This window comes from Carcharodon carcharias, chromosome 7 (assembly GCF_017639515.1).
Source record: "Carcharodon carcharias isolate sCarCar2 chromosome 7, sCarCar2.pri, whole genome shotgun sequence".
In the NCBI taxonomy this organism is placed as follows: domain Eukaryota; kingdom Metazoa; phylum Chordata; class Chondrichthyes; order Lamniformes; family Lamnidae; genus Carcharodon; species Carcharodon carcharias.
This window is the reverse complement of record NC_054473.1, coordinates 71,677,541-71,705,145: the sequence shown is the minus strand read 5'-3', so window position 1 is coordinate 71,705,145 and position 27,605 is coordinate 71,677,541. Positions and strand designations below refer to the sequence as shown.

General features: G+C 40.7%; 1 protein-coding gene across 7 annotated transcripts in view; it reads left to right on the top strand.

The window, feature by feature from the left end:
• Positions 1 to 27,605, top strand: part of itpr1b (inositol 1,4,5-trisphosphate receptor, type 1b) — a 492,964-nt gene that overhangs the window by 400,700 nt on the left and 64,659 nt on the right. For all 7 annotated transcript variants that reach the window (XM_041191125.1, XM_041191131.1, XM_041191128.1 and 4 more), the window contains 5 exons: positions 642 to 837; positions 10,302 to 10,400; positions 10,544 to 10,677; positions 11,316 to 11,481; positions 12,257 to 12,417. In XM_041191125.1, coding sequence (XP_041047059.1) covers positions 642 to 837; positions 10,302 to 10,400; positions 10,544 to 10,677; positions 11,316 to 11,481; positions 12,257 to 12,417 — 756 coding nt within the window. The remainder of the gene's footprint in view (positions 1 to 641; positions 838 to 10,301; positions 10,401 to 10,543; positions 10,678 to 11,315; positions 11,482 to 12,256; positions 12,418 to 27,605) is intronic.

Below are 27,605 nucleotides of genomic sequence, written 5' to 3'. Positions count from 1 at the left end.
GTTTCAAATTTGGCCAATCTACCAGGATTGGGAAGGAGATGCAAAAGAGCAAATTGTTTTTCTATACCAAGATGAGGAAGGTCAGATGGTAAGCCCCCCTCCAGTGTAGTTTGTTCGAGTGACATTGTCACCAGAAACAGGACATAGAATCATACTGCGCAGAAGGAGGCCGTTCAGCCCACCATCTCTGAGCTGACTCCTTGAAAGAGCGATGAAATTAGATTCACTGCCCTGCTCTTTCCCCATTGCTCTACTCTGCCAGCCATTTGCTCTTTTCCTACCACCCCCCACCCCCACCATAACAACATATAGGACCTAATGGGTTGGGAAGGGGCAAAACTAAGTTTAACCAAATATCCACAGTCATTTTGCACATGACAATCACCATGCAAGGACTAATATAGATTGAATGAAAGTTTACATTTAATGCGTATAATTTTTCATGTATTAAAAGTGACAACCTAAAGTAAGCATACCTTGACTACAGGAAGGATTATTTTGATCGACACAATTCCTAAGCTTGAAGCAATATACTGAAGTGCAGTTATTAGAAATAGATTGGCCTTGTCTAGCAGGTTAGATTTCTTTAACTTTAGTTTCCATGAAGGTTAAAGACGGATCCTTTTCTGTTTATTTTTCAGCTTTTTGATCTGGTTTACAGAGAAGAGACATTACTGAATGTCATCAAGAGTGTCACTCGAAATGGCCGCTCCATCATTCTGACAGCTGTGCTAGCTCTTATCTTAGTCTACCTGTTTTCCATAGTTGGCTTTTTGTTTTTCAAGGATGACTTCATCCTGGCAGTGGACAAGGTGCCAAACAAAACCTACTGGGCAGGTAAAATCAACATATTAAGTCAGAATTAAGTAGGACTGCATTTTGTGAAGTCCTTAATGTTTCGTTCAGTGGTTAAAGTACATGCTGCTTTGAGGGATTGTGGGGAGCTGGATAGGATAATCTCCATAGTTTTGCATGATTTCATACCCATGACTTCCTACAGAGTGAGTTCCCTATCTTATAATTTATTTTTTGGCAATTAGCCTGGATTCCTTATAATATAAAGGTAACAATTACATAGCAGATCGGATAAAGTGCACAAGGTTTGATATGTGTGGGTGGAATAAACCTGATTGTCTTCACTGGAAGAACTTGAAATATTTTTGTCCAAAGGCTAGTCTTTATTTTCAGAGTTTTTCCTTCAGCACTCAATGATGTCCAGATGTCTTATATGCCAGTCATAATGAGTTTTATACAATAGTGACTCTGTTGCTGGGCCATGTGAGCCAAATAGATGATGGCCGCATCCCCAAAAACATGCTCTGTGGCGAGTTTGCTATTGGCATGAGACCAACAGGTCACCCACACCTGCAATACACAGATGTCTGAAAGTGAGAGCTCCAAGTTGACCAGGTTCAGAGTTGATACATGGGAAGCTCTCATTGCTGACCAGAGAGCCTGGAGACGAGCAGTCAGGAAGGGCACGGACAAAGCAGAGACAAAAGAAATGACCAGATGGCAGAAAAGAGAGCCCACCGGATGGAAAAAACATCAGCCAATCTTAGGCCAACACCATTCACCTGTGCCAGCTACGGAAGGGGCTGCCACTCGTGAATCGGCCTCTACAGCCACAACAGACGATGTTAAATACAGAAGTGATACACACCCTGGGCCCAGTCCATCGTCTCCCGAGATGGACAGATGCCAGCAATAATAATGATAGCATTGGCCTCTGGTTAAGATAGAGTGTGAAGTTGAAGGGATTTGAGAGGGTGACATGTCAAGGTCAACTCATACTGAAACTTCGTATATTATTTCTGCACTTGAATGTTGATGGAGAGGCTTTACCAAGAGCAAAGTTTCATTATCGTGTTTTCATCAAGCAAGCGTACTTAATGCACAGAGGTTTTTGACAACAGTGTTCAGGTTTTAAAAATACAATTCTTCCTTTCAGCAGTTTCCTAGCTCTTCCTGTTTACAAAGCTTGTTTCTTAATGGTGAGAGGTTATTAACTATCAAGACAGAAAGGGATTTAGATGTCCAAGCACACACTGAATTAAAAGTGACGGTGAGGCGAATCGAGTGTTAGCCTTTATCTCAAGGCAGTTGGAATAAAAAGCAGGGGGTATTGAGCTCCAGCTGTACAGAGCCTCGATCAGACCCCATCTGGACTGCATACCTCAGGAAGGATGGATTGGTTACAGCAACAGATTCGCCAAAATGATTCCATGACTTTAAAGGGTTAAATTCTAAGCACATGTATAAACTTGTCTTGCATTCCCTAAGTTTAGAAGGTTGAAGGTTGAAATAATAGGTGTTTAAAATGGCAAGAGAATTTCACAGGGTAGACATTGAAGCAACTTGCTTTGGTCTGTTAAATCCAGTTTTAAAATTTGAAGCTACCACAGATTTGGAGCGTAATCAGAAACCACTTTTTCATATAGAAGGGGAGTGGAAATTTGAAACTTTCTTACTTCCGCCTCTACCCACCCCCCCAAATAAGCTATGGATGTTGGGTTAATTGAAATTTTCATGACTGAGATTGAGATTTTTATTAGGTAAGGATATTGAGGGACATGGATCAAAGGTAGGTACAGTAAATAGAATTGAGATACAAATCAGCCATAATCTCATTGAATGGTAGAACTCCAAGAACTAAATAGCCTTTTCCTGTTCTTGTATAAACTAGAAACTTTGTACAGTCTACCTTGAAGACAGTGTATGTTCTGAGTTGACAATTACCCCTCTGCAAGCTGACTTCACACTGACTGACAATACATTTCAATCAATTCGGCATGGCAGAATTCAAATTCAAACACAACAAAGCTTTTACAGACTAAAATTAACTGAATTATTTATTCTGGATTAAAGCCCACAACATGGAATAGTCATTAAGTAACACCAATAAAGCTCAGTTATCAATTATGGAGGTCTCCTTCAATATGCACCATGAGTTAATTACCGTTTAGTGTCTCAAACATTGTTATCAATCGAAAGGCCTCCAGTCTCAAGTTGACCTGAGTTACACTGTTTGTATTGAAGAGTGTAGATATATAAGATGACAAGAATAATAATGGAAGCACTACAGTGATAAAGGCACCTACAAGGATTTCACTGTGGTGGTACTTGTGAATTTTGGTTATGTTTCCCAACTTATAACAAGGTTCTTATGCATATACACACTAATAAGAACATAAGAACAGGAGTAGAGCATTCAGCCCCTCGAGCCTGCTCCGCCATTCAATAAGACCATGGCTGGTCATCTTGTGTTTCGATTTCCACATCCCCATCTAACTCTGATAACCTTTGATTCCCTTACCTAACAAGAATCTATCTGCTTCTGCCTTAAAAATATTCAATGACCTCCACCTCCACCACCACCTGAGGCAGAGAGTTCCAAAGTCGCAAAACGCTCAAGAGAAAAAAACTTCTCCTAATCTCTGCCCTAAAAGGGCAACCCCTAATTTTAAAACAGTGCCCCCTAGTTCTGGTCTCATCCACAAGAGGAAACATACTTTCGACGTCTACCTTGTCAAGGCCGTTCAGGATCTCGTATACTTCGATCAAATCACCCCTCACTCTTCTGAATTCCAGTGGAAACAAGCCTAGTCTGTCCAACGTTTCCTCATAAGTCAACCCACTCATTCCAAGTATCAATCTACTAAACCTCCTTTGAACTGCCTCCAATGCATTTACACCCTTCCTTAAATAAGGGGACCAAAACTCCGCATGCAGCAATTACATCTTTAATTCAAGCTACAATGCATTAATGGGCAAACTGTAGAGTAGGAAAATAGGAGCAGGAGTAGGCCATTCGGCCCTTTCAGCCTGCTCTGCTATTCATTATGGATCATGGCTGATCATCCAACTCGATAGCCTGCTCCCGCTTTCTCCCCATATCCTTTGATCCCTTTCACCCCAAGAGCTATATCTAACTCCTTCTTGAAAACATACAATGTTTTGGCCTCAACTACTTTCTGTGATAGCGAATTCCACAGGCTCACCACTCTCTTGGTGAAGAAATTTCTCCTCATCTCAGTCCTAAATGGTCTACCCCATTTCCTCAGACTGTGACCCCTAGTTCTGGACTCCCCCATCATCGGGAACATCATTCCTGCATCTACCCTGTCTAGTCCTGTTAGAATTTTAAGAGCACATAATGTGTATCATATATAATGTTTTGAAGCGACAAATGGTAGTATCTGAGTTTTGTGTTTGTTAATATACAACCATGTTGGCCCATTCGAGTGTTTTGTTTGAATTGCAAGGTCAATGGTAAAGGTTGAGCCACAATATATGTGAGCTTAATTATAATTCCCCAAACTTTAGGATTAGGTTTGACTTAGTGAATCATCAAATACTTTCTTTAATTCTGTTGTTCCTTCAACAGAGACAACTTTAGAGTTTTGGAGAATTGAATACAAGCTATTGTAGTTAATAACAGTTTGTGTGCGAACGACCAGCAAGTCTACTCAAACTGAGAAATCCTGGGCCTTCTAAAAGCCCATGGAAACATTCTCATCGACTACAAAATTAGCAGGGAAGAACTTGTAATCAATCGATAATTAATGTGTTACAATGGTACCTTCACTTTTTTTGAAACACATCATGCTTAAGTCCCCAAGCCAACCTGCTGAGTCATTCATAGAATTACTGTGTGCCCAATATAAACTGTGTCCTCTATTCCCCTGGCTACACATCTCGTCTATTGAAGTCAAGAGGCAGCTTAGGCCCAGCTGGCAGGCCTTGGGGATACCTAAGTGTGTACAGACACACTGCTATGGTTTAACTAGCTCAAATTAGCACACAACAAACTTCTCACTGATCTTTCAGCCAGGAGAAGCCCTGGATTTCAAGAGAACCTTGATATGTAGAGGTAACCTTGAGCCAAGTGTGAAGGATTCAAGTCCCCTGTGACTGCCTGTCCTTCAAATCCTAACAATGAAACAGGCTGGCTGGTTAATGATTAACATTCCCCTGGACAACTGTAGACCCAATCTGCTTCAGGTGCCCAATTTGATAGAAGGCCAGTCTTACACTTCAAGCTGACACAATGTTAGTTCTACTATCCAGAACCACGCTAGTTCGCCATTAAACAATTGGCATTGATGATTGAGATTCTGAAGAGGTTTGATGGGGAATCTAGAACACGGGTGCACAGTCTCAGGTTAAAAGAGGCCAATCATTTAGGACTGAAACAAGGAGAAATTGCTTCACACAAAGGGTTGTGAATGTTTGGAATATTCTACTGTAGAGGGTTGGGGATGCTGCATTGTTGAAGGTATTCATGACTGAGATACGCACATTTTTGTGTCTCGGAATTGAGGAATATGGAGAACGAATGGGAAAGTGAAGTTGAGGCTAATCAGCCATGATCACATTGAATGGTGGAGCAGGCTCAAGGCAACATATGGTCTACTCCTGCTCCTGTTTCTTAGGTCCTTATAACTGTCGTTGCTTGCCCCATTATGATAAATAACAAATTGTTGATATCAACCTATGGTCTTGTACTTGGGTTCCAGGAAATTCTTCTGATACCCTAAATTTCCTCAATGGATATGATGGATATCTCTTTCAGTGTGATGCATTTGAACTCGGCAAAACAAGATTGAACAGTTGCCCTTGATATCAAGGATATATTTGACCGAGTGTGGCAGCCTCTCTTTTGTAACCATTGTCAGTGGGAGTTGAAGAAAAACTCTCTGGTGACTGGCACAAAGGAAAATGGTTGTGGTAGTTGGAGTTGAAACATTGCACCCCCCCCCCCCCGCAAAGTTATTTTGGCAGGAATTTCTTAGCAAAGTGTTCTTGTTCCAACTATCTTCAGCTGCTTCATCAATGATTTACCCTCCATCATGAGTGACACTGTTGGTTAATGATTACACAATGTTTAGTTCCATTCATAATTTTTCCAAAAAAAAGAAGCAGGCCATCCCAGCCTATAGCAGGTCCTACACAACATTCAGGCCTAGGATGGGAGGTAGCAGTTAACATTCTTGCCATGTAAGGATCATGTAATGATCATCTCCAAGAAAATACACAACTATAACTCCCTGAACTTTAATGGCATCAGAGTCTTTCACCATTACCATCCTAAGAGGCCACTGCTGACTAAAACCATAATTGGAGTAACCGTAATAACACAGTGACCTCATAGAGCAGGACAGGGCTGCATGCTCTGTGATGGGTAATTCATCACCCGACAATGCAATGCCTCTTCATTATCCACCAGGCTACAGTTGGGTCTGCAATAGGAGATTTGGCACTCAGATCAATATGGATCCAAGTTTCCTCGTTATGTAGGAGCTGTGGTAATTTAAGAGAACCCTGCTCCATCTCGTGAGAATGTCCTTAACTATGACCAGTAATGAAGACAATGTTGAAGTTAATAAAGAGAATGTGTTCTGCTTTGGACACCACCTCAAAAAAGATATATTGGCTTTGGAAGGGGTATAGTGCAGATTCACCTGAATGATGTAGTGACTTAGCGGTTAAGCTAAGGACAAGCTGCACACATTTGGTTCATATTTCATGAATTTGTAAGGTTGCAGGGTGATATAATCAAGGGGTTTAAAATGATAAAGAAACTCAATAGGGTAGATGCAGAAAAACTAGTTCCTCTGGTAGAGAAACCCAAAACAACTAGACACAATCATAAAACTGGAGCTATAGTATTAAGGAGTGAAACAAGGTAGTGGAAATTTGGAACTCTCTTGTTCTCCCCAACCCCCAACAAAGGCCGTGGAATCTGAGGGAAATTTTCACAACTGAAATCAGTAGATTTTTGAGCAAGGGCAGCTAAATGAAATTGAGGTACAGGCTAGCAGTGATCTAATTGAACTGCAGAGACAAGAGTTGAGGGGCTGAATGTGGCCTAATGCTGGCTGTTCCTACACCAATGGTGCAAGTTTTTTCCACATCTGGACTGCATTGGAAGGGAGTTTCTCTCTTCACAAGTGGTCAACACAACTAAGTGCCAGGTAGAAATGAAATGAAGGGGAACACAGTGCAGTCTGCGGGTGAGTGAATGAGCAGCGCAGCAGGCAGCTAATACAGTGGATGTTCTGATGTATTAGATGGATATGAAGAATGGCTGTCTATTTTTTTTGATACCCCTGAGTAACCGTCCCTTAGGGCAGGAGTGTGTAACATGCCTGGAATAACCATGGGGCATGAAAGATGTGGTCTGAAGTGACTGACACAGCCACAGAGAGTGCCAAGCCTGTGGTTGAGTTTTGCAGCAGAAAAGATTACAGCTGTGACACAATTGTGTTGTTACTCCTGGAGTCTTTCTCACCACCACCCCACCACCCTTCACCAACCATTTTCCCCCACATCCTGGTGTCTCCTACCTCTCTTGCTGGTGTTTTGCCCCCACACCCAGTGTGTGTCTCTCCATCCACTTTTCCCCCCTCCTCAGCTTGGGACAATTCCAGGAAAGCAGGCTGGCCTCTGCTTGTTTCAGGCTGGTATGAAGACGTGGTTGCTTATAGACCTGGTCCAACATTGCCTGCTTGCTGTATCCTCCTAAGTCCCTTCTTCCCCTCCCCTTCCTCAACAATGTAAGTGTATGGGATTCCCAGGGGGAATTCCATTATGCTACTAGTATGTATGTCACAAAGAGAAAGTGGCAGTAGTGCAGCAATTGATGTAAAAGCTGACTTCCTAAGAGGAATCAGGAACAAAAACAAAACCAGGGGAAAAATTCATTAAAAAAAAATACCCTCAGGAAACTGTTGACGCAAATCTTCTTAAAGGGCTTTTTCAATCTGTTTTAGCCACCAGTCTCCAACTATTTTGGTGAACATTTTTTAACAAAAGCAGGTGGATGTATCTGTACTGTTGCACCATAGATACTGGGAAATTGTGCAGGATGAGATGATCAGTGTGGCCTCATTTGCAGTGATTTGGTCAGTGAAAGGTCTTCAATGCCTGCGGGGAAAATCCAACTGTATCTAACAAATCTCTGGCGCACCTTCTGTTTATCAGCCATAGCCAATAGGATAATCAACACTCATGACTCAATACTGGGTATAATATGCAAGTATATTACAAAGCAGTAAGTGAATAAATCACAATGGCTTCTCCAAGATAATGGAAAATTGGAAGCCCAACATTTATAGGAGTTTGCCCTTCTATATTGTCATACCAGTACAGGCATGAAGATATTGCATGTTAAAAATGGTAATCATTTTAAAATAGACCCTGATGAAGATGGCTGCTGAAGGGTCACCTGATTTTTGTAACCTCAACAGCCTAACAAGCTTTCTGGAAAGTTCCAAGTTGGGTTATAATAGGCAGAGGCTTGCTTGAATAGGCATGCCTAAACAGCACTTTTCTGTGGAATTTCACATGTGCTATTGTCGAGGCTTACTCCAAAACACAGGGACAATGAACTCCCAGACACTCTGACTCCAGGTCTGCCATGTAGCGATAGAGGGCTATTGGGACTGAGTATCCACAATGAAGTGCTAAACCCCACTATCTACTTCTATTGCTTGTCAATGGATTTTGAGCATATGACTGAAACCCCTCCTTCACAATGAAAGACCATCATTTGCGTTCTATCGTGTATCAATGGCCATTCATCATATGATCAAAATTGCCCTCTGATTTTGAAACCCTTATGTCAAAAAAACTGAGATCGAGCAGTCTGCAAAACACTAGCAACAACGTCACAGCTGCAGAAGACTCTCTCATCTTGCCTTTTCAAGGCTTAATGCCTTTGAAAGGCCTCCTCCAACCTGTTTTAAACAGCTCTGGGTTCACTTGTAAGAAACTGTCCCCTAGTTACAACAGTTATCGAGACCTGTCTATATGACCTGTTGAACAGCCTTTACTTTGACGGAATGCTGCTTTTAATCCAGTTTTGACCCCAGCCATCTGAACTTGCCTGAATTTCAATTCCAGAGTAGGAAAAGCTCCCTCCTTCACTGGACTCCCAAAGACGTGTGATCTGCTAACTATTCTGTTTGGTTTTAACATTTGTAAAACTGCACTACTATCATTAATTGAATCTTTCTTGGGTGTGTGTTATGTGATTGATGTTGCAATAGACCTTTCAAGGGTGAGTGTATGAATAAATAATACTCCTTGTTTAAATCCATGAAAGTCTGCAGCAGGTGACTTCTATCTCACTGAAGAGGCTTTAGATCAATCCACATCCAATAACCTGCTTTGAAAACGCTGCTCACATTTTGATAGCTGTGATAAATTCCACCACAGCAGCTGAGACAATCCATACATTTTAAAACAATCATCAACATGCTAAATATAACAGCAGACAACATTCTATTTAAAAAAAAAAAATCATCCTATCTCTCAATGTTAATGGATCCTTTAAAAAATTCCAGGATCTGGATCTGTATCTTTGTAAAAAGTTAATTTGTTCTTCCTTTGACCATACCCTATCTGTGTACCAAATTCTGTTGAAATCAGTCCATCAGTTTTTGAGATATGTTGTTCCAACCAGACTAACAAAACAGGATGAAAACATACCTCTGCCCACCTTCAGTGACAGAGGTAATAAGAAGGTGGCAACATTGTCAAGGAATTACTTACAGAAGCTAAAGCATGACACTGTAAACTGTTAATGGAGCACCAATGTGTGAATGGTGCGCAATTTATATTTTAAAGAACTTGATCTAATTTCTTCATTTTTTTTAATACAAGTTGAATCAAAAAACCAAGCAAGCCTAAATTTTAAATAAACAAAAAGCAAAATACTGCAGATGCTGGAAATCTGAAATAAAAACAGAAAATGCTGGAAAAACTCAGCAAGTCTGACTGCATCTGTGGGGAATGAAACAAAGTTAAACATTTCGAGCCTGTATGAAGAGGAGTCATATGGACTTGAAACGTTAACTCAGCATCTGTGCAGAGAGAAACAGTCAGACCTGCTGAGTTTTCCCAGCATTTTCTATTATTCAAAATTTTTAAATTATGGCCAAAATTGGGGACACGATAATGGAGATGAAAGGAATCTGACCCTGCCTAACCTGTGCTGTAATTTTCTTTTAAGGGTAACCATATTGATTGTATATTGACTTTATCTCCTGACTGGCATCAAAGTTACTATGTGAAAATAATAAGCCCATTATTAATTTTGGGACATATGTAAATCTAAGTTATTTTCCTCTATTTAACAGCGATGATGGAAAGATTGCTGTACAAGGCAGGGAACCTAATTAGAACATGCGCAGGCCTCTTCTCCAGTGTTCGAAAACAGGTAGAAATGAACCTGAATCTCTGCAAACAAAACTGCCGTCTGATGGTCTGTTTCTCCTTCTGTTCTATTTGTTTAGAAGATGCTGCATCGATGGCAGAAGAGTTCCTGACTGCTGATGTCTGCCGACTGGGCAATGGAGAAAACTGTTCAACACTTTATTCCGTGGAAAGTAACGGTAGGATGACCTTGGTTGCAATTCAATATATTTAGGAAGCAGGATGAGGCAACATGCTGCATTGATGTCCCTGTTAGTTTTAAGTTGACTGGCCTCGGTATATCATAAAGTTCAAACCTCACTTACAAATTGTTCCCTGTCAGAGTTGCTTTCTGAGAATGAAGAGGACTCGGAGCATACCTGTGAAACCCTGTTGATGTGTATCATTACTGTCCTCAGCCATGGACTGCGAAGTGGAGGAGGAGTGGGAGATGTACTCAGGAAACCTTCCAAAGAGGTACTTTCTATCAAACAATAATTATGTGGCGCTGATACTACCCGGCTAAACAGAGGGCAATGGACTGAGTGCGTAACATTCTAGCCTTCATCTGATCAAATTTTAGTTGCCTGTACAATCCACAGTAGAATACTGATCAATCAGATTTTACCAGCAACTAGCTTCAATTTGATGTACTGCACAGATTGTAAAATATCTCCACTCCTCCACAAAAACAAACTAACAATGAATGTATCGTTAACCTTTCCGTTATATTTAGATCTTGGTATTTAAAATGTGTCTCCATTTTTTTTAAAAGAATTTTGGAAATAAATGCAGTTGTTCTGTGTTTTGTGCATATTGCACTAATTAATAGTTTGAAGCACCAGAAATTAATTATTTGTATCTGCCAAGCAAAACGAATAGTTGTGATCACCTGCGATGTATGGATGGCTTTCAGATATGCTTACAGGATATATAAAGCAGATATATTATGCATGCTTAACTTAACTTAGTATTGAAAACAACTTGGAGAAATCTCCAATGTGCAAATGCCATGGATGTGGGTTTTACATTGAAGAAAAGGCCCATTTTTAGTGGACCAAACTGGCTTTCAAAGCACTTATTGTCCAGTGAGTGACACTGTCACATTTTTTCAGGAACCACTATTTGCTGCTCGTGTGATCTATGACCTTCTCTTCTTCTTCATGGTCATCATCATTGTCCTGAACTTGATCTTTGGTGTCATTATTGATACTTTTGCTGACCTGAGGAGTGAAAAGCAGAAGAAGGAAGAAGTCCTGAAAACTACCTGCTTCATATGTGGTTAGTATTCATGCCTGAAGTGGAAGGGAGTGGGGATACGTCTCGGGTCACTGGAAAAAACCAGATTGAGCTCACTAAACCAGCTCTTTAGAAAATGTGGTATTCTTAGAAATGTTAAGATTCTAGTAAATTACTTCAAAACAAATTGTGAAACAATTTATTTGAAAAAAACTCTAATCAAAGCAAGTACAAGGTAAGAGAGCTCCGGATGTAAAGAAACTGACTATCATGTAAAGCAATGAAAGTTGAATGTGTCAGCTGCTCACTACCTTTTACCATCTGGCATTCTTTCACCACCGCCTCATTTAATAATGAGGAACAAATGCTGGAAATTGATAATACAGTAAAAGGTGAAGTATGCTGTTTGATTGGGGAGGCTCAGAATAATGTTTTCAAACAAGAACAAACTGTTGTGTGATACATTGAGTGTCCAGGAATTACTGGAACACATGCTTGCCGTGTAGGTTCTATTAGTGTAAGAGCAGATGTCACAACGTCCCACAGTACAGAACAGATGAGTGTAGTGTTAAATAAAGCATTTACTGTTTCAGATCATGCAATGTTGACTTCCAAATAATTCAAAATGCCTAGTGTAGCTATGCATTACTTTGACTGTAAAATTTCTCATCGCATGTAAATGAATAGACTTTGAGTAATGGATTCTCCTCTCAGTCAGCTTGATGCCTGAATGGTGATGAGCTGTTTCTGTTTACACTTCAGTTCTACACATGTAATTAGTCTCAGGTTTGGTAATTAGTTAATTTATTGTTTCTAGGCTTGGAAAGGGATAAATTTGACAACAAGACAGTAACGTTTGAAGAACATATCAAGGAGGAGCACAACATGTGGCATTATCTATGCTTCATTGTCTTGGTGAAAGTCAAAGACTCCACTGAATACACTGGGCCAGAGAGCTATGTAGCAGAGATGATCAAGGTCAGTAACAGCTCTATGATGCACATTTAATTATCATTTTGAATGGTATAAATAAATAATATGGAAATGTGTAGCTATCACTGTGTTAAGTGCCTTGTCCAGAAGGAATAAGATGGATTGGATATTATTTTTTTTTTTAAAAAGGGTCCTTGACTGATTTTTAATGGAAGATTTGCTTGTGTGTATTAGACCTTTCATAGTTACTGTCTGCCTTAGCATACTTCTTCCAGTGACTGCTGTTTTGGCTTCCACTGGAAACCTTCAAGATATCTGCACTCTGTGGGCAGCCTATTTGAGGTGCCAGCCACTGCTCAGAGTCCAAGGTTGGTCATGAAGTAAATGCTTTAAGACCTAATTTTAAGGCCTGATTTTCTTTTTCACTATGTTTAAAGAACAATTTTATTTCTCACTCCACTTTGTCAGAATCACGTTTAGAAATGTGTTGAAAACATGCTTGATAGATCTTGCATGAAAGGCAAGATGAACAAAATAAAAACTAATTGAAAAATTGCTCTCTTCTAAGACATTTGAACCTGTGGAATACAGAAATACTGTTGTTGGCAATTTATTATACCCCTTCCTTTGGTGATTTTTCTTCACCACTTTGACCTCCTGTCATTCTTTTAGCAAATGAGCCTGATGAGAGCCAACGTGGGGAATGAAAATAGTGTGGTACTGTTGTGGAAGGGCATTGGAGAAAGCAATGTAAAGTAACAAATCAGACTCCTGTCCCCAAAACTGAGGCAATGAATCCAATCATTCATCTGGATATATGGAAAGGCAGGGCACAAGAGGCTGCTTATGGTAGGGAGGAAGAATCACGGACCTTCCTTGCACTCCAGATTAATCCAGGTAGGCAGGCTTTGGCCGAGATAATAAAAAGGCAGAAGAGTCTGATGTGGTCAGAGTTATGATGCTGCAGGTTGCAGACCTGTAGAGAGGGAATTTGAGAGGATACTGGTGAAGGAGCTAAGAGGTAGTTTCTTCTTTTGTTCTGGGAATGGAAGATGAGCATCAAGATAGTAAAGATGATGAGAAAATGGTAGATTAGGCCTTGTGGAGGTAGTGAGGTTTAGTGCAATGGTTCAATCATGAGAGTGGCCATGGACATGGGTGGGATGGTTTGAAAAAGAGCAGATACTTTATTTTCTTCAATTTCAGAAAGAACGCTGTGATGTATAATTGGACCTCCTTAATTACCCTGCCACCCCACAACACTCCTGCCTTTTTGAACTAAGCTAAGCCACTGACAAAGTAGGTCCCATTATACTCACTCAAAGAATAAGAGAGGGGCTGGTGCTAGCCAAGTTTTTCCTCCTGTCGGTGGAACTCGATCATTTCACCAATACTTCTGAGCTGACGTCAGTTATCTTACAGGTTTGGTTGGAGTTCTTGAGATTCTGTGCTGTATAAATGAAAACTTGTTTTTATATTAGAAAGCTCTTTTATCTTTGAATCTGATAATGTAGCTAGTTAACGTAGAGCCATTGTATTTAAAATTACTGTCCACTATTGCCTCAACTTACCATTTATCTTTATCACACTGTCCTGCTTAATGCTGATTTTAACTGTCTTAATTTGCTGTTAGCTATGCAACAAGAGCTTTGTTTCCCAGTATTCCATGATGGTGCCAGGATATAGGAAATGTGCTTTATACATCAGAGTCAGCCTTGTGTAACCTGGCTTGCAGCTAATATTCCCAAATTGAATGTTGACTCATTTTGATGGATGCGTATTTATTATCTCTCTTCCTTACTTATGGCTTGCAGTCTTTTGGCTGCTCAAAATGCATTGATATTATTACTGATGCACCTATCTATTGTCTGATTATGTGGAAACTTGGTGTTGCATACTCAACTCAGCATCTGAATGTATGCAGGCCATCATAGTGTCTCTTCCCTGTTGTTTACATAGAGAGGTGGCTCAGCAGTCGCTCTAAACTCACCATTTGTTTTTATTTCTTCTAACACAGGATGTGGGGGGTGTTGGCAAAGCCAGCATTTGTTGCCCACCCCTAATTGCCCTTTGAGGGCAGTTAATTATAAATATTTTACTGTGCCACTTCAACCTCTGAGCACAGTAGTGTCATTTCATATATTGCCCCTTGCAATGAAGCAAGGTTCAAATCTGCAAAAATGTCACTCGTCTATAATGCTTCAATCATGAGTGAATGATTCAGGGTTGGTGGTGGGGGGTGTTGATTGGGCATGCTTTTATGAATTTCTTGATGAGAAGTTCATTATTTCAGCAAAGACTGGAACCTCTTCCTTGAACCTGGGATGATGTTACAGCCTGTTTTTAAAGCAAACCTTCATGTCATGGGATTGCCTGCTGATTCAGTTTTCCCCAAGGAACAGGCATCCAATTTTCAGTTATTATTGCCTCAGAGCATTCATGTAATTTGACAAAATTTCAGTGAGAGACTCAAACTGGGCTTATAATGCGAGCATCCATTAGGGAATAGGAGGGAGAGCACGAGGGAAAGAAAGAAGAAAGATTAAGGGTTTCCGTAGAATAAATAAAGAGAAACTGTTTCCACTGGTAGGAGGGTCAGTAACCAGAGGGCATATATTTAAGATAAGTGGCAAAAGAACTGGATGGTGATGAGAATGTGTTATACAGCAAGCTGTTATGATCAGGAATGTACTGTCTTGATAGGGTGGTGAAGCAAATTCCATAGTAACTTTCAAAAGGGAATTGGATAAAAAAGGAAAATATTTACAGGGCAATGGAGACATGGTAGGAAATAGAGGCTAGTTGGTTCGGTCTTTCAAAGAGCTGGCACTGGCACGAGGAGCTGCACTGTTAGATTTTATGAATAGCAGACAATAATCTGAATTCTGGCCCTTATCTATCCAAAGCATCATGGGTTTCTCTTCATTGAAGCTTGACCAGCACATTTTATTTAAAGCCCTGTGCTAATGAGGAGCAACCTAACTTGTCTTATAATACGTACATTGTGACATCACCCAGGGGATTTCCACCAAATATGTTTCAGAAGTGACACTCTGAAAGTAACTGCTTATTAATTACAGCCAGCAGTTGCCTACTGTGTGTGGGTGTGCAGACCAGTTGCTACAGAACCATGATCTTGAACTACAAAGGCTAAATAAATGTAAACAGTATGATATGATTTCAAAACTTTCCTGGCTACAATATGGGTTCATTGACACTGTGGAAACACACCTGTGTATAAAATGCAGTTCTGTTCCATTTGAAATCTGCACCTTCCGGTTAAAATGTGCAGGCTTTAACAAAAACCCATTTGTTTTTGGTTGCTAGCATTTTTAATCAAACAGTGCATTCTTCTCAACAAACATGTTGGGAAATAGGCATATGCTCAGAGGTGTTTTCTTAGTAACATAAACTATAATAAATAAGGGTGCAGTTATATCACCACTTCCCTATTACAGTTTCGCTGATGCACAATTGGCAATATAACGTAGATCAGGCTGCTGATCTAATCCCCAGGAGCACTTACACCAGGATGTGGGAGGTAGTTTCACATCAGCAGCAGTATAACTTCAGCCTAGTGCATATGTACATTTCAAATGTGACTTTCCTGGGAACTTTAGAAAGACAAATTTCTAATTAACCATAGCCATTTGGGGAACGGAAGGTTCAAGTAGGCGTGTGCAGCACTACTTCAGGCAAGAAGCCTGTGGAAATATAACCTCACTGAAGGTGGCACCCTGAAGGTGGCACCCTGCAGGTGCTAGTCTACAGTATAACTGCAGTCTCTCATTAGTGAAAAGCTCTTTAGCTATTTTTTATTCTCTTGAAACCCTCCCTCGGTAATTAATTCAGCTCTTATAAAGGAGGATAAGCTTTTTTTAAAAAAAAAACTAGTTCTAAGCCCTAAACAAAAACAGAATTACCTGGAAAAACTCAGCAGGTCTGGCAGCATCGGCGGAGAAGAAAAGAGTTGACGTTTCGAGTCCTCATGACCCTTCGACAGAACTTGAGTTCGAGTCCAGGAAAGAGCTGAAATATAAGCTGGTTTAAGGTGTGTGTGTGGGGGGCGGAGAGATAGAGAGACAGACAGGTGGAGGGGGTTGGTGTGGTTGTAGCGACAAACAAGCAGTGATAGAAGCAGATCATCAAAAGATGTCAACAACAATAGTACAATAGAACACATAGGTGTTAAAGTTAAAGTTGGTTAAAGTTGCCTTCTCCGCCGATGCTGCCAGACCTGCTGAGTTTTTCCAGGTAATTCTGTTTTTGTTTTGGATTTCCAGCATCCGCAGTTTTTTTGTTTTTATCTCTATAGTTCTAAGCCCTTCCTGGGGATCAATACTATGGTTGATTTTGATCGTTTGTACGGTAGTCTTGTCTTTCTAACCACATTGTGCTGTAACCTGAATTTTGGTCTATTTGGCATTAGAACTTTATTGGGATATTGAACCAAAGCACAAGGGTCAGGAAGCTCTTATTAGAAAATAAAAATCAACCATCCTGTGAACATGTTAAGGAATTAGTCCTCTCTCTTTCTTTCTTTCTTTCTCTCTCTCTCTCTCTCTCTCTTTCCTTCTCGCTCTCTCTCTTTCTTTCTCTCTCAGTCTCTTTCTCTCTCCAATATCCTTTTCTCTTGTTGGTGAAATGCTTTTTTTCAGAAATGGGATCAAAAGTTAGGTGTGAAGTGTGAACTGGAGTTAGATTCTGCAGAACCTGGAACACTTTGAAACGTCCTGCCCTGAATTGGTATTTCAGGTATCTGGATAGGAGGTGACGCTCCATCTTCATCCACAGTGGCAATCGATATAGGATTTGGTGAGGTCTACCAAACCAGTGGTAGTACTTTTTGTGCCAATTTGAATACTAGCAAAGGGAGAGGAGAATGGAAAACTCTGATGAAAAGTATATGAAATAGAGAGTGGCTATTAAGGGAAGTCTTTCCAGAGCAATTGGAAGTGGAAATCGAAACACAAGCAGATCAGCCATGATCTTATTGAATGGCAGAGCAGGCTTGAGGGGCCGAATGGTCTACTCCTGTTCTTACTTCTTATGCTCCAAGTGGGTATTCATGTCCCTCAGGCTTCAGCTCCAGGGTCATCTCCATTCATTATATGATTTGGACAAAAGCCTGGAGACACAAGTGTTAAAATCTGCGAATAGTACCAAATTAGATGATATAGTTGATTCTTCAGAAGACCAAAGGTTCCAGCAGTGGAACGTTAATTAGATGGGGGAATAGGCAAACAAGTGACAGATGGAATCCATTATCACTGAGATTAAGGTGGTGCATTTTGGTTCAAAAATAGCAGCGGTAATTATACCGTGAATGGAAGTAGACTCGCTGTTGTAGAAGGTCAGAGGTAGTCGGGACTGCAGGTTCATTGAATATTAATGGTTGTACCTTGGGATGATAAGGCTGTAAAAAAAAAACAAACAAACAGCTAATTTATATCATGAGATATAGAATATAAAAGCCAATGAAAAGTCATAAGGCATGAGAGTACTGGGTGTAGTATTAAGCTCCGTACTCTAGGTAGGATATTGGGGCTTTAAAGAAGGCAATGCAGATTCACCAGGATACAGTCTGGAATGAAGAAATACAAATGGGAACATCACAGATACCCCTGGTGATCTTGCAGGGGTGCTCAAAATTGAGACAATGGAGTGGAGTGGCTGCAACCAGGCTGTTTCCAGTAGATGAAGGATCAGGAAGATGGGACTGTAAAAATGAGATTTAGAACAGAGCACAAGAGAAATGTCTTTATGCCATGTTGTGAGGAGGTTGGATTCACTTCCACAGTAGAGGCAGAAACTGTCAGCCCTCAGTATCAGATTGACTAGGTAGACGAAGAACTAAAGATTGAAGGGCAAGTGATTTTGATTAAACTGTTTGCTTTCACGGATGTTAAATGCAAGCATGGACCTTTTGGGATGAATTTGTGATTTCTATGCATATTGTTTGAAGGCAGATCAGCAACTCACTAAGTTGAAGATGCTGCCCAAAGCATTTGACGTGGTTATGAATTATGCTGTGTGCACATTCTTTGTGATGTAGTCAAGATAGTGTGGACAGCATTCATCATCAATCTTTGGGTATTTATGTAAAGTGGGCAGAAAAAGTTATCCATATCAAATTAAATTGGTTTTCCATTTCATAAATCTTTGGACCTGCCACTCCAGGTGAACAATCAGTAGGTAATGCCACTGGTGAATGGACTCGCCCTCCAGCACTGGATATTTGCTGTGCATATCTACAGCAATGATCTAATCTGATATCTCCGCAAACACAAGTCAAGCATGCTCACAGGGGAGTTAGACTTATCAGGATACGTGGCATCTATTCTGGGTAGCTCTGCAACATGCTTAGCTTTGTGCTGCTGATGATGTAGTCTATTCAGTATTTGTAAGTGCCAGTAAAAAAAAAACTACGCACAAAAATTACAGACCACATAAACAACTAATATTAGTAAATTCTCCGAATATGATCCTATCTCCTCTGGTGTATATTATCATGCAACAAGACCAAGATATCGTCAAGTTAAGTGTCCTTATTTAGCAATGGCAGATGTTCTATATCTTTTTTATAACATGCATGTAACTCTACTCAATGTGAATCCTTGGTTGGGAATGTTTCCATATGATTTCTGTTCAGCTGATTGAGGAAAAACTGGTTCCTGTCTAAAGATTTGTTAATGAATCTTGAATGACTGATAAATGCCTCCTGAGTACCAATGGGTAGGCTGTGCCCTCAGAATGCCTTCTCAGAATTTGATTAATTTAGAGAATAGATGACTTTTTAAATTTTTGCTGCTGAAAGCACTTTCTGATCTGAATTTGCAATTGGTTTGTATCTTGATTCACACCTTAATAACTGGCTGCTGGGTTTCTTAGTCCAGTTTCATATCTCTCAGGGAAAGAAGTGTATTCTTGATGATCTGGTAAATTAGCCTGGGCTTTAACTGGCATAAATTTTGAGGCATGGGATTTTAATTTTTAAAAGAATAAGCTTTTACTGGGCCCAAGTGCATCTACTTAAACAAATGTCGGCTGTTATAATATGATTTGCAAGGTGTGACAACTGTTGCAGCTTTTACAGATGACCTCTAATTCTGTGTTGGAGATGTGCAGCTCCTGATGACTTGAGCTGATTAGCATGAGACTAACCAAATGCTCAGATTCTGCAAGATTGTGGTTTTGCATTCATGGTTTTGCATGAACAGATGATGGATTACATTGTAATGCTGTGGCTCAGACTGGTGTAAGTTGGGTGGTTGGATGGGGGGCGGAGGGGGGCGGGGTGGGGGGGGGCGGTGGTGGTGTGGTCGGGGGTGCGGACGGGAGCGGCAAGTGGAGGGACATCTACGTGTACTTCCAACCTATCAGTAAACCATGAATCCAGTTTTCACGTTGCCATTTATATTCATGGCACTTTGTGCAGCTCTAATTTCCAAACCAGAGAAATTTGGTTTAAAATTTGACGTGGAACATGATGTGCTACTGACACGCTGATATCTGTGACCAGTCTGGATTTCAAACCCACCAGGATTGCTCTGGAGTCTCCTGGACTTAAGACTGATATTTAGATCACTGCTGAGAACAACATCCAGGAGCAAAAGCATGGGGACATTACAGAGTCATAGTGTGGTTACAGCACAGAGGGACACCATTCAGCTTGCTGAGTCCACACCTGCTCTCTGCAAGAGCAAAGCAGCTTGTCCCACTTTCCCCATAACCCTGCATTTTTTTAGTCTTCAGGTATTTAGCCAGTTCCTTTTTAAAAGCCACATTTGTGTCTGCCTCCGCCACACTCTGAAGTGGTGCGTTGCAGATCCTAACCACGCACGGCATTTAAAAAAAATTCATGTCACCTTTCGCTCTTCTGCCAATCACTGTGTCCTTTGGTTCTCAATCTTTTAACAGAAGAGAATGGCTTCTCTTTATGGGTGTACCTACACTACATGGCCTGCAGTGGTTTAAGAAGGCAGCTCACCACCACCTCCTTAAGAGCAATTAGGGATAGACAATAATTTCTGTACTTTGCAGTGATGCCCACATCCCATAAACAAATAAATATTTTTTAAAGTGTCCATTTTTATGCATATCTAGGGATGCATCCTTGTTTCATGACTTTGAACATGTCTGTCAAATCTCCTCTCAAACTTCTCAAAGGTGAACAACCCCTGCCTCTCCTAATGTATCCTTGTAACTGAAGTTCCTTATCCTTGGAACCATTCTCATAAATCTTTTCTGCACCCTCTAAAGTCTTTACAAAGCTAATTTAAAAAAAAATTTCTTTGAAAACTTTTGTTTCCTAAGTATAAAAATATTGGATATGGGACAAAGGCTGTTTGGTTGACGGTGAGGAATCATCCAATTGGGTAATGAGGATTCATTTGCTTTCCAGTTGGTTTGGGAGGGTGGCAGAAATTTTGGGCAACCAGTGGTGTGGGTAGGGCAGGGCAGTTGGAGGCAGGAGGTCACATGATAATTCCAGGAACTTGTCCAGCCAAAGTTGACAAAATTAGTTCCACCACATTTGTTTCAGTAATTCTTTTGTTTTTATCAAGATGGAGCAGCCTCTCTTGCCCACTCAATGACACAAAACACGAGTACCTAATCTTTCCTTTAGGGAAGAAAACTTTCCATCCTTAACCAGCCTGGGCTATATGTGACTCCAGTCCCGCACCAATGTGCTGGGCTATTAAATGCCCTCTGAAGTGGTCGAGCAGACCACTGTGTTGTATCAAACTGCTACAAAGAAGGGATTGCTGCAAAGTTAGGCCTTCCACTGCCTTTTCAGGGCAACTAGGAATGGGAGCTAAATGCCAGCAACACCCACTTCCCAAGGATGAGTCTTTAAAAAAAATCTGAACCCTTAGACCCAGAGGATGTGGAAAGGTACCTGACGCTTAACCTGAGTAATAGAATGAAACTAACATCCTCGTGATTTTGCTTTGGTGTACTGTGTGGTGTGCCACCCATGTTTAAATATTTTGTTTGAATGCGGGATTTTACCACAGAAATTGCAGTGAAGTAACATATCCATTTGCTTTCATGTGCTTTTTTTTTTGTCCTTTCTCTCTTCACCAACCCAGGCAAAATAAATAACACAAGAAGCCAGATTTTCATCTCTGGCTTGGGAAACGAGATTGGGGCCAGTTCCTGACTTCCAAAACTTGAGCCTGCCTCCGAACCACACTCCTGCCATATTTTTGTCTCGACAGATTTGGGCAGGGAGGGGTTAAGTTTTGTAAGCCACAGAGGTGCGGGAGGAGTGTAGGTGCCAAGGCAGCTTGGTTAGAAGGCCTGCCTCAGTTGTTGGGTACAGCAGCCCAACTCCCAGCATCATTCTTATGCTCCTAAACCTCACTCCATGCCCCCATGTATCACCAATAGCCATTCACCCAGTATCCACTATAGGTAGACCTCAGAAGCTATGTCTTTGAAATAGACATTTTAAAAAATTGAACTTCTAACAATCTAATAGAGCTGTCATTCAAACACACTTCACACTGAAAAACTGTCATTCATGAAAGCCATTCAAAAAAATTTAAATCCTTTCAAGTGGTCAATTTCTTTTTTTAAAAAAACTACTTCATTTACCACATCAAAGATAGATAATCCTTTAATAACCTCTTAAAACTATCAAACTGTGAACACAGTGCCTTGCTAAGATAAGTGGCTCTTGAGCTTTTGAAACCCAGCCAAACATTTAAAATGGGCCAAGATATCAAAACAGACCTTCTAAAATGTAAACAATGGAGTCCATTAAAACTGATAAGGCTTTTCCCTAAGTTGTAGATGGTGTCTTTTCCATTTCAAAGTATATAGTGTCAATCAATAGTGAAGCAGGTGGTTAGATTTTTTTAAACTTTCAACAACAGGGCAATTTTTTTCCACGGTAAAGATCTCTGAGCATTTAAATCACAGTCCAAAAGCACGTTGGAGAGTTTCCCAGCACATTTTCTACAGTTATGAATGCATTGTGGCACTTTCTGCTATAGGAAAAGTACTCAAATACATCTCAACACTTAAGCAATGTCGGTTAATATAAGGTCAACTTGTCTTTTCAGGACAGAACCCTATGATGGATCACTGCAGTTCAAACACATCTATATTATAACACCTAATAGTGACATTTGGAGTTGTCAAAACATTTAACACTAACCTGTCAGAATAGTCCCAATTCCTCAGCAGGCTACCCTCAGTGGTCATGAACCGCAGCCCCCCCCCCCAACCTAGGCAGGTTTTCTTCTTTTAGGGCTTCCAAAACAACCCCACCAGCACAGGAAAATACCCAGGGTGTGTCGGGGGTGGGGAGTAAATTCAACTATCTTATTGGACTCATAATGGTGACCCCCAGCCTCAAGAGCTGTGTGTGCTGTTGCAACTCGAGTCCTTTCAGACTCCATGAAAACGCCATGCATAAATAGTGTGGGGCCAGGAAGGCACGTCAAGTTAGAAATGACTGCGAAAAATCCTTAAGTTTTCATCATTCCTGCCTCCATCACTAGTCAAATCTCTGGCCCTAGAAATGGAAAGTGGGAAATTTTTATCTTCCATTTTCTCATGAAATTGAATGCTACAGAGTATGACGGCATATTTTCAAGCCATTCGGCCTAGTGGCCCCTTTATGGCGTTTATGCTCCACGTGTACCTCCTAGGATTTTGTATGTATGGCCTAGTCTGGTTGTATTTGGCATCCGTACTGTGGACGAGTTGGGTTCCTTTGTTGTGAATGGAACATTTTTCACCCTTATTCCATAGTGAGCACTTCTAGGCCAACCATAGCAAGGTTAAATTGAGAATAAAGCATCTCCTTTCTCCAACGATGTACTTTAATCTACGCTTCACCAATGTCACCATTGGGTTTTTTTTTCTATCTGCTATCATCTGAGGCAATAATTTTAAAGCTAGGAACTTGGCGAGATTCTTCACATTTCATGTAGGAATCCAGGCTGCAAGATCCTGTGTTACTGGGATGGCCTTTGCCTTGAGTGCCAGAAATGGGTGGACAATGAAACAACTTCACCACTTCACCACCTGTTGACCAACACAAATCTGATGGATTTGTTTATTTGTAAATTGTTGGGTACAGCCAACAAGGTGTTCCTCACAATGTAAAACAGTGCATGAATACTTGATTGTTATGATCAAACTCAGACTGCTCTTTCACTATCCCAGCTGGATGATTTAAAAATTGCTGTTGGCTGCCAAATTAATCATTTTAACCAGAAACACTGTCAGCAATCGTGAAAAATACATTGTTTAGCCACATGTTGTGTGCAACTATTTTTATTGTGTTGTCAGATTAATACAGTCAGCCAGTGTCGATTTCAGAATTATCCAACCTGTGTCACGCTTGCTCTCACACTGTAACTTTGGCAAGCCAACAGTGAGTGTCTGTGAATCATACCTGCACTATTGACAGGTAGGCTTCTTGCTTCACAACATATTGCTTAGATGTGGCATTGGTGTCAACACTGTCTCTCACCTCACTTCTATCCAATCCTGAGCTCTTCAGTGTCCAAAAGAATGAGGCTTGCTACCAAGACTGACTGTCTTCGCAATGTGGTAGTGACATTCCAAAGCAGTACTGAGTGAAGTGTGGAAGTGGTGGTGGTGCCATCTTTCAGATGAAATATGAAACCGAAGTCCTTTTTCTCCCTGCCCCCCTTCAGGTGGATATAAATGGTCTACTTGGGTTGTTTCAGAAATCTCCCAAATTCTTATTCAGCATTCTGGCTAACACTTATCTCTCAACTAACACTATTAAAACAAATTATCTGGTCATTATCACATTGTTGTTTGTGGGATTATGCTGTGTGCAATTTTGCTGCTTCCTACATTATAACAGTGACAACACTCAAAGTATATCACTGGCTGCAAAAAAAATACTTAGGATACCCTGGGGTTGAGAAAGGCACCATATAAATGCTACTCAGTCTTTCTTATGGTGTTAATGAGGAACCAGGCTGTCCAGAAGAGGTAGCTGTAGAGATCTTGGTACTGGCAGTACGTGGAGCGAGACTTGTGCAAGTGATGGACTGAGTGCAGCACTTCAAAATAGTTACAACTGAATGACATTTAGTTTCTGATCCATTGATCTGATGGTGTGTAACCTGCCAATACTTTGATGGACTGAGTGCAGCACTTCAAAATAGTTACAACTAAATGACATTTGGTTTCTGATCCATTGATCAGACGATGTGTAACCTGCCAATACTTTGTGGTAACCAGAAAATCAGTGGGAAGTTGATGATACTAAAGGGCAGTAAAGGTTACAGACATGTTGTGGCTCTGGTATTTGATGAGCAGCCCAGAAATTTGAGTGTTCAAATCCATCATGGCCAGTTGTGGGATTTAATTTAATAAACCAACAGATAACTTGCTATGATAATTAGCAAATTCTTTTGAACCCTTAGTGATTAGATTGATGTCCTTCAGGGAAAGGAAACTTACAAGCCCTAGCAGAGACATTCTGGATGGGTAGTAAGTGCATTGTCCACATCCTAAAAATGTTAAAAATGAAAATATTGCACATCAAACTTTTATTATTTAGGTGGATGGGGTGAGATAATTAAACTACCCTTGAAATATAATTCCACAATTGTATCACCGTCGAACATTTTGAAAATTAATATTTGAGGTTGTTTTCCCTTTTGGTTTAAAATTTTTACTTTGTAATCATGGTTTTAGAAATTTAAAGGGGGGGAAAGTCACATGGCTTCAGATAGATAATGAGCATTAATTAACTTCAGGCATTTCTGGCGTAAGTCTAGTTCACCATTCATCAAACAGCTGAGCTGAAAGTCTGGTGACCGGTCACCCGACCACGGATTAAAGAGAGATAATGTGGATCACATTGCAGCTGCTGTCTGTGTCCCATTTCAACTCTTCATTTTTACCTCCAGCCTGACCTGTGGGGAAAAGCAAGTGGTTGGAAAATGAGAGACAGGCAACGTTGAACCTGTGCTTTCAAACATTTAGTCAAACAGGGAACATCTCGTGTTGACCAGAAGTTTACTTCATGAGTGGACTGATTCGATAGCTTGTGCATCAAGAACTGTATCAAATAGCAGCTATTGCAGGCAGCTGTGCAGACAGCACATGGGATTTGTGGGGACAGCTGGAGGGTAGAGACAGTGGACCAGCCCTCTTCCTACGTGATGTGAATGACCTCAGAGCTCTGAAGGGGATTTTTCTTTAATTATGGTCAATGATGCATTTCCTGCAGGGTGTGTAACCCAATTTCGTACTCAGAATGGGGATGCATTCCAAGAGCCTTTAGAACATTTTTTTTTGTTTGTATGTTTTGTAGTAAGACTATATACAATCTTACAGCAAGAAGGGGAACATCCTGCCCCTCCTGCCTGTGCCAGCTCTTTGAAAGAGCTGCCTGATCAGTCTCTTTAGCACTGCAGTTTTTTTCCAGTGTAGGTATTTATCCAGTTCCCTTTTGAGTGTTACTATTGAACCTGCTTTTTCTACCTTTCAGATAGTGCATTCCATATCATAACCATCAGCTGCATTTTTAAAAAATAACATTTTTCCTCATCATCTTTGGTCCTTTTGCCAATCACCTTAAATTTGTGTCCTCTGTTGCTTGACCCTTCAGCTAATGGGAACAGTTTCTCTCTAACTACCCGGTCTAGACCCGTCGTGATTTTGAACACCTCTATCAAATTTTCTCTCAACCTTCTGTTCTTTAAGAAGAACAATCCCAGCTTCTCCAATCTGTCCACATTAATGAAGTCCCTTGGTCCTGGAACCATTCTGCAAAATCTTTCCGCATCCTCTCTAATGCTTTCACGTTCTTCCTCAAGTGCAGTGCCCAGAATCGGACACAATACTCCAGTTGTGGCCGAATTAGTCGTCATAACATCCTTGCTTTTGTACTCTAATGTTTCTGTTTAGAAAGCCTGGGATTTGTGCACATATACCCCAGATCACCCTGTTCCTGCACCCCCTTTGGAATTGCACCGCATAGTTTAAATTGCCTCTCCCCTTTCTCCCTACCAAAATGCATCACTTTCTACTCCTGTGTTAAATTTCACCTACCCACTCCATCAGCCTGTCTATACCCTCTTGAAGTCCATCACTATCCTCCTCACAACTCAAAATGCTTCCAAGTTTTGTCTTCTGCAACCTTTGAAATGTGTCCTGCACACCCAAGTCCAGATCATTAATATGGATCAAGAAGAGCAGTAGTCTGAGCACTGCTCAGACTATATACTGTTCCCAGTCCAAAAAAAATCATTGTTTACCATTAGTTTCTGTTTATTGCTTGAAAAGAGACATGTCAAAGTTTTTCATCTTGCACTCATCAGGACACTTCGCAAGAATACCAGTATAAGGGGAAGCCAACAATTTATACTGTATGAGAGTGCTGATAGGTTGCCAAGTGGAGTCCACTTGCCAACCAAATCAGCACTCTCTTCTCATACAGTATAAATTGTTGTTTTCTCCTTATACTGGTATTCTTGTGAAGTGTCCTGGTGAGTGCAAGACAAAAAACTTTGTCATGTCTCTTTATTCCAGCAATACTCAAGTTCTGTACTACCAAACAACTTTGTTTCTTGTCCTTCAGCCAATCTTGTACCCACGCTGCCACAGTCCCTTTTATTCCATTGGTTTCCACTTTGCTGACGAGGCTGTTATGTCACACTGTCAAATACCTTTTGGAAGTCTATGTACACCGTATCAATTGCATTGCCCTCATCAACTCTCTCTGTTACCTCATCAAAACTCAATCAGGTTAGTTAAACATGATTTGCCTTTAACGAACCTGTGCTGGCAGTCCACAGTTAGTCCATACTTGTTCAAGTAACTGTTAACATTGTCTTGGATTAACATTTCTAAAAGCTTTCAGACCATTGAGGTTAAACTGACTGGCCTGTAGTTGCTGGGCTTATCTTTTGAACAAGGGTGTGACATTTGTAATTCTCCAGTCCTCTAACCTCACCTCAATCTAAGGAGGATTGGAAGATTATGACTGGTAGTTGAAAAACACTTTAGGATGTCCCAAGGTCATCAAAGACACCATCAATTTGTTCTCCCTCTATAATGGGAGGTAACGACTAACGTTATTCACAACAAGAGTGCAATAAAGGCAGGCAGGAAACGCCTTTTGGTTTCGCCACTTCACTGAAGTGAGCACGTGGCGAGAGAATATTCAAAGTGGAGCAGGTGCGAGTAGTGTTAGCCTTATATAAATTAATCTAATAATGTAA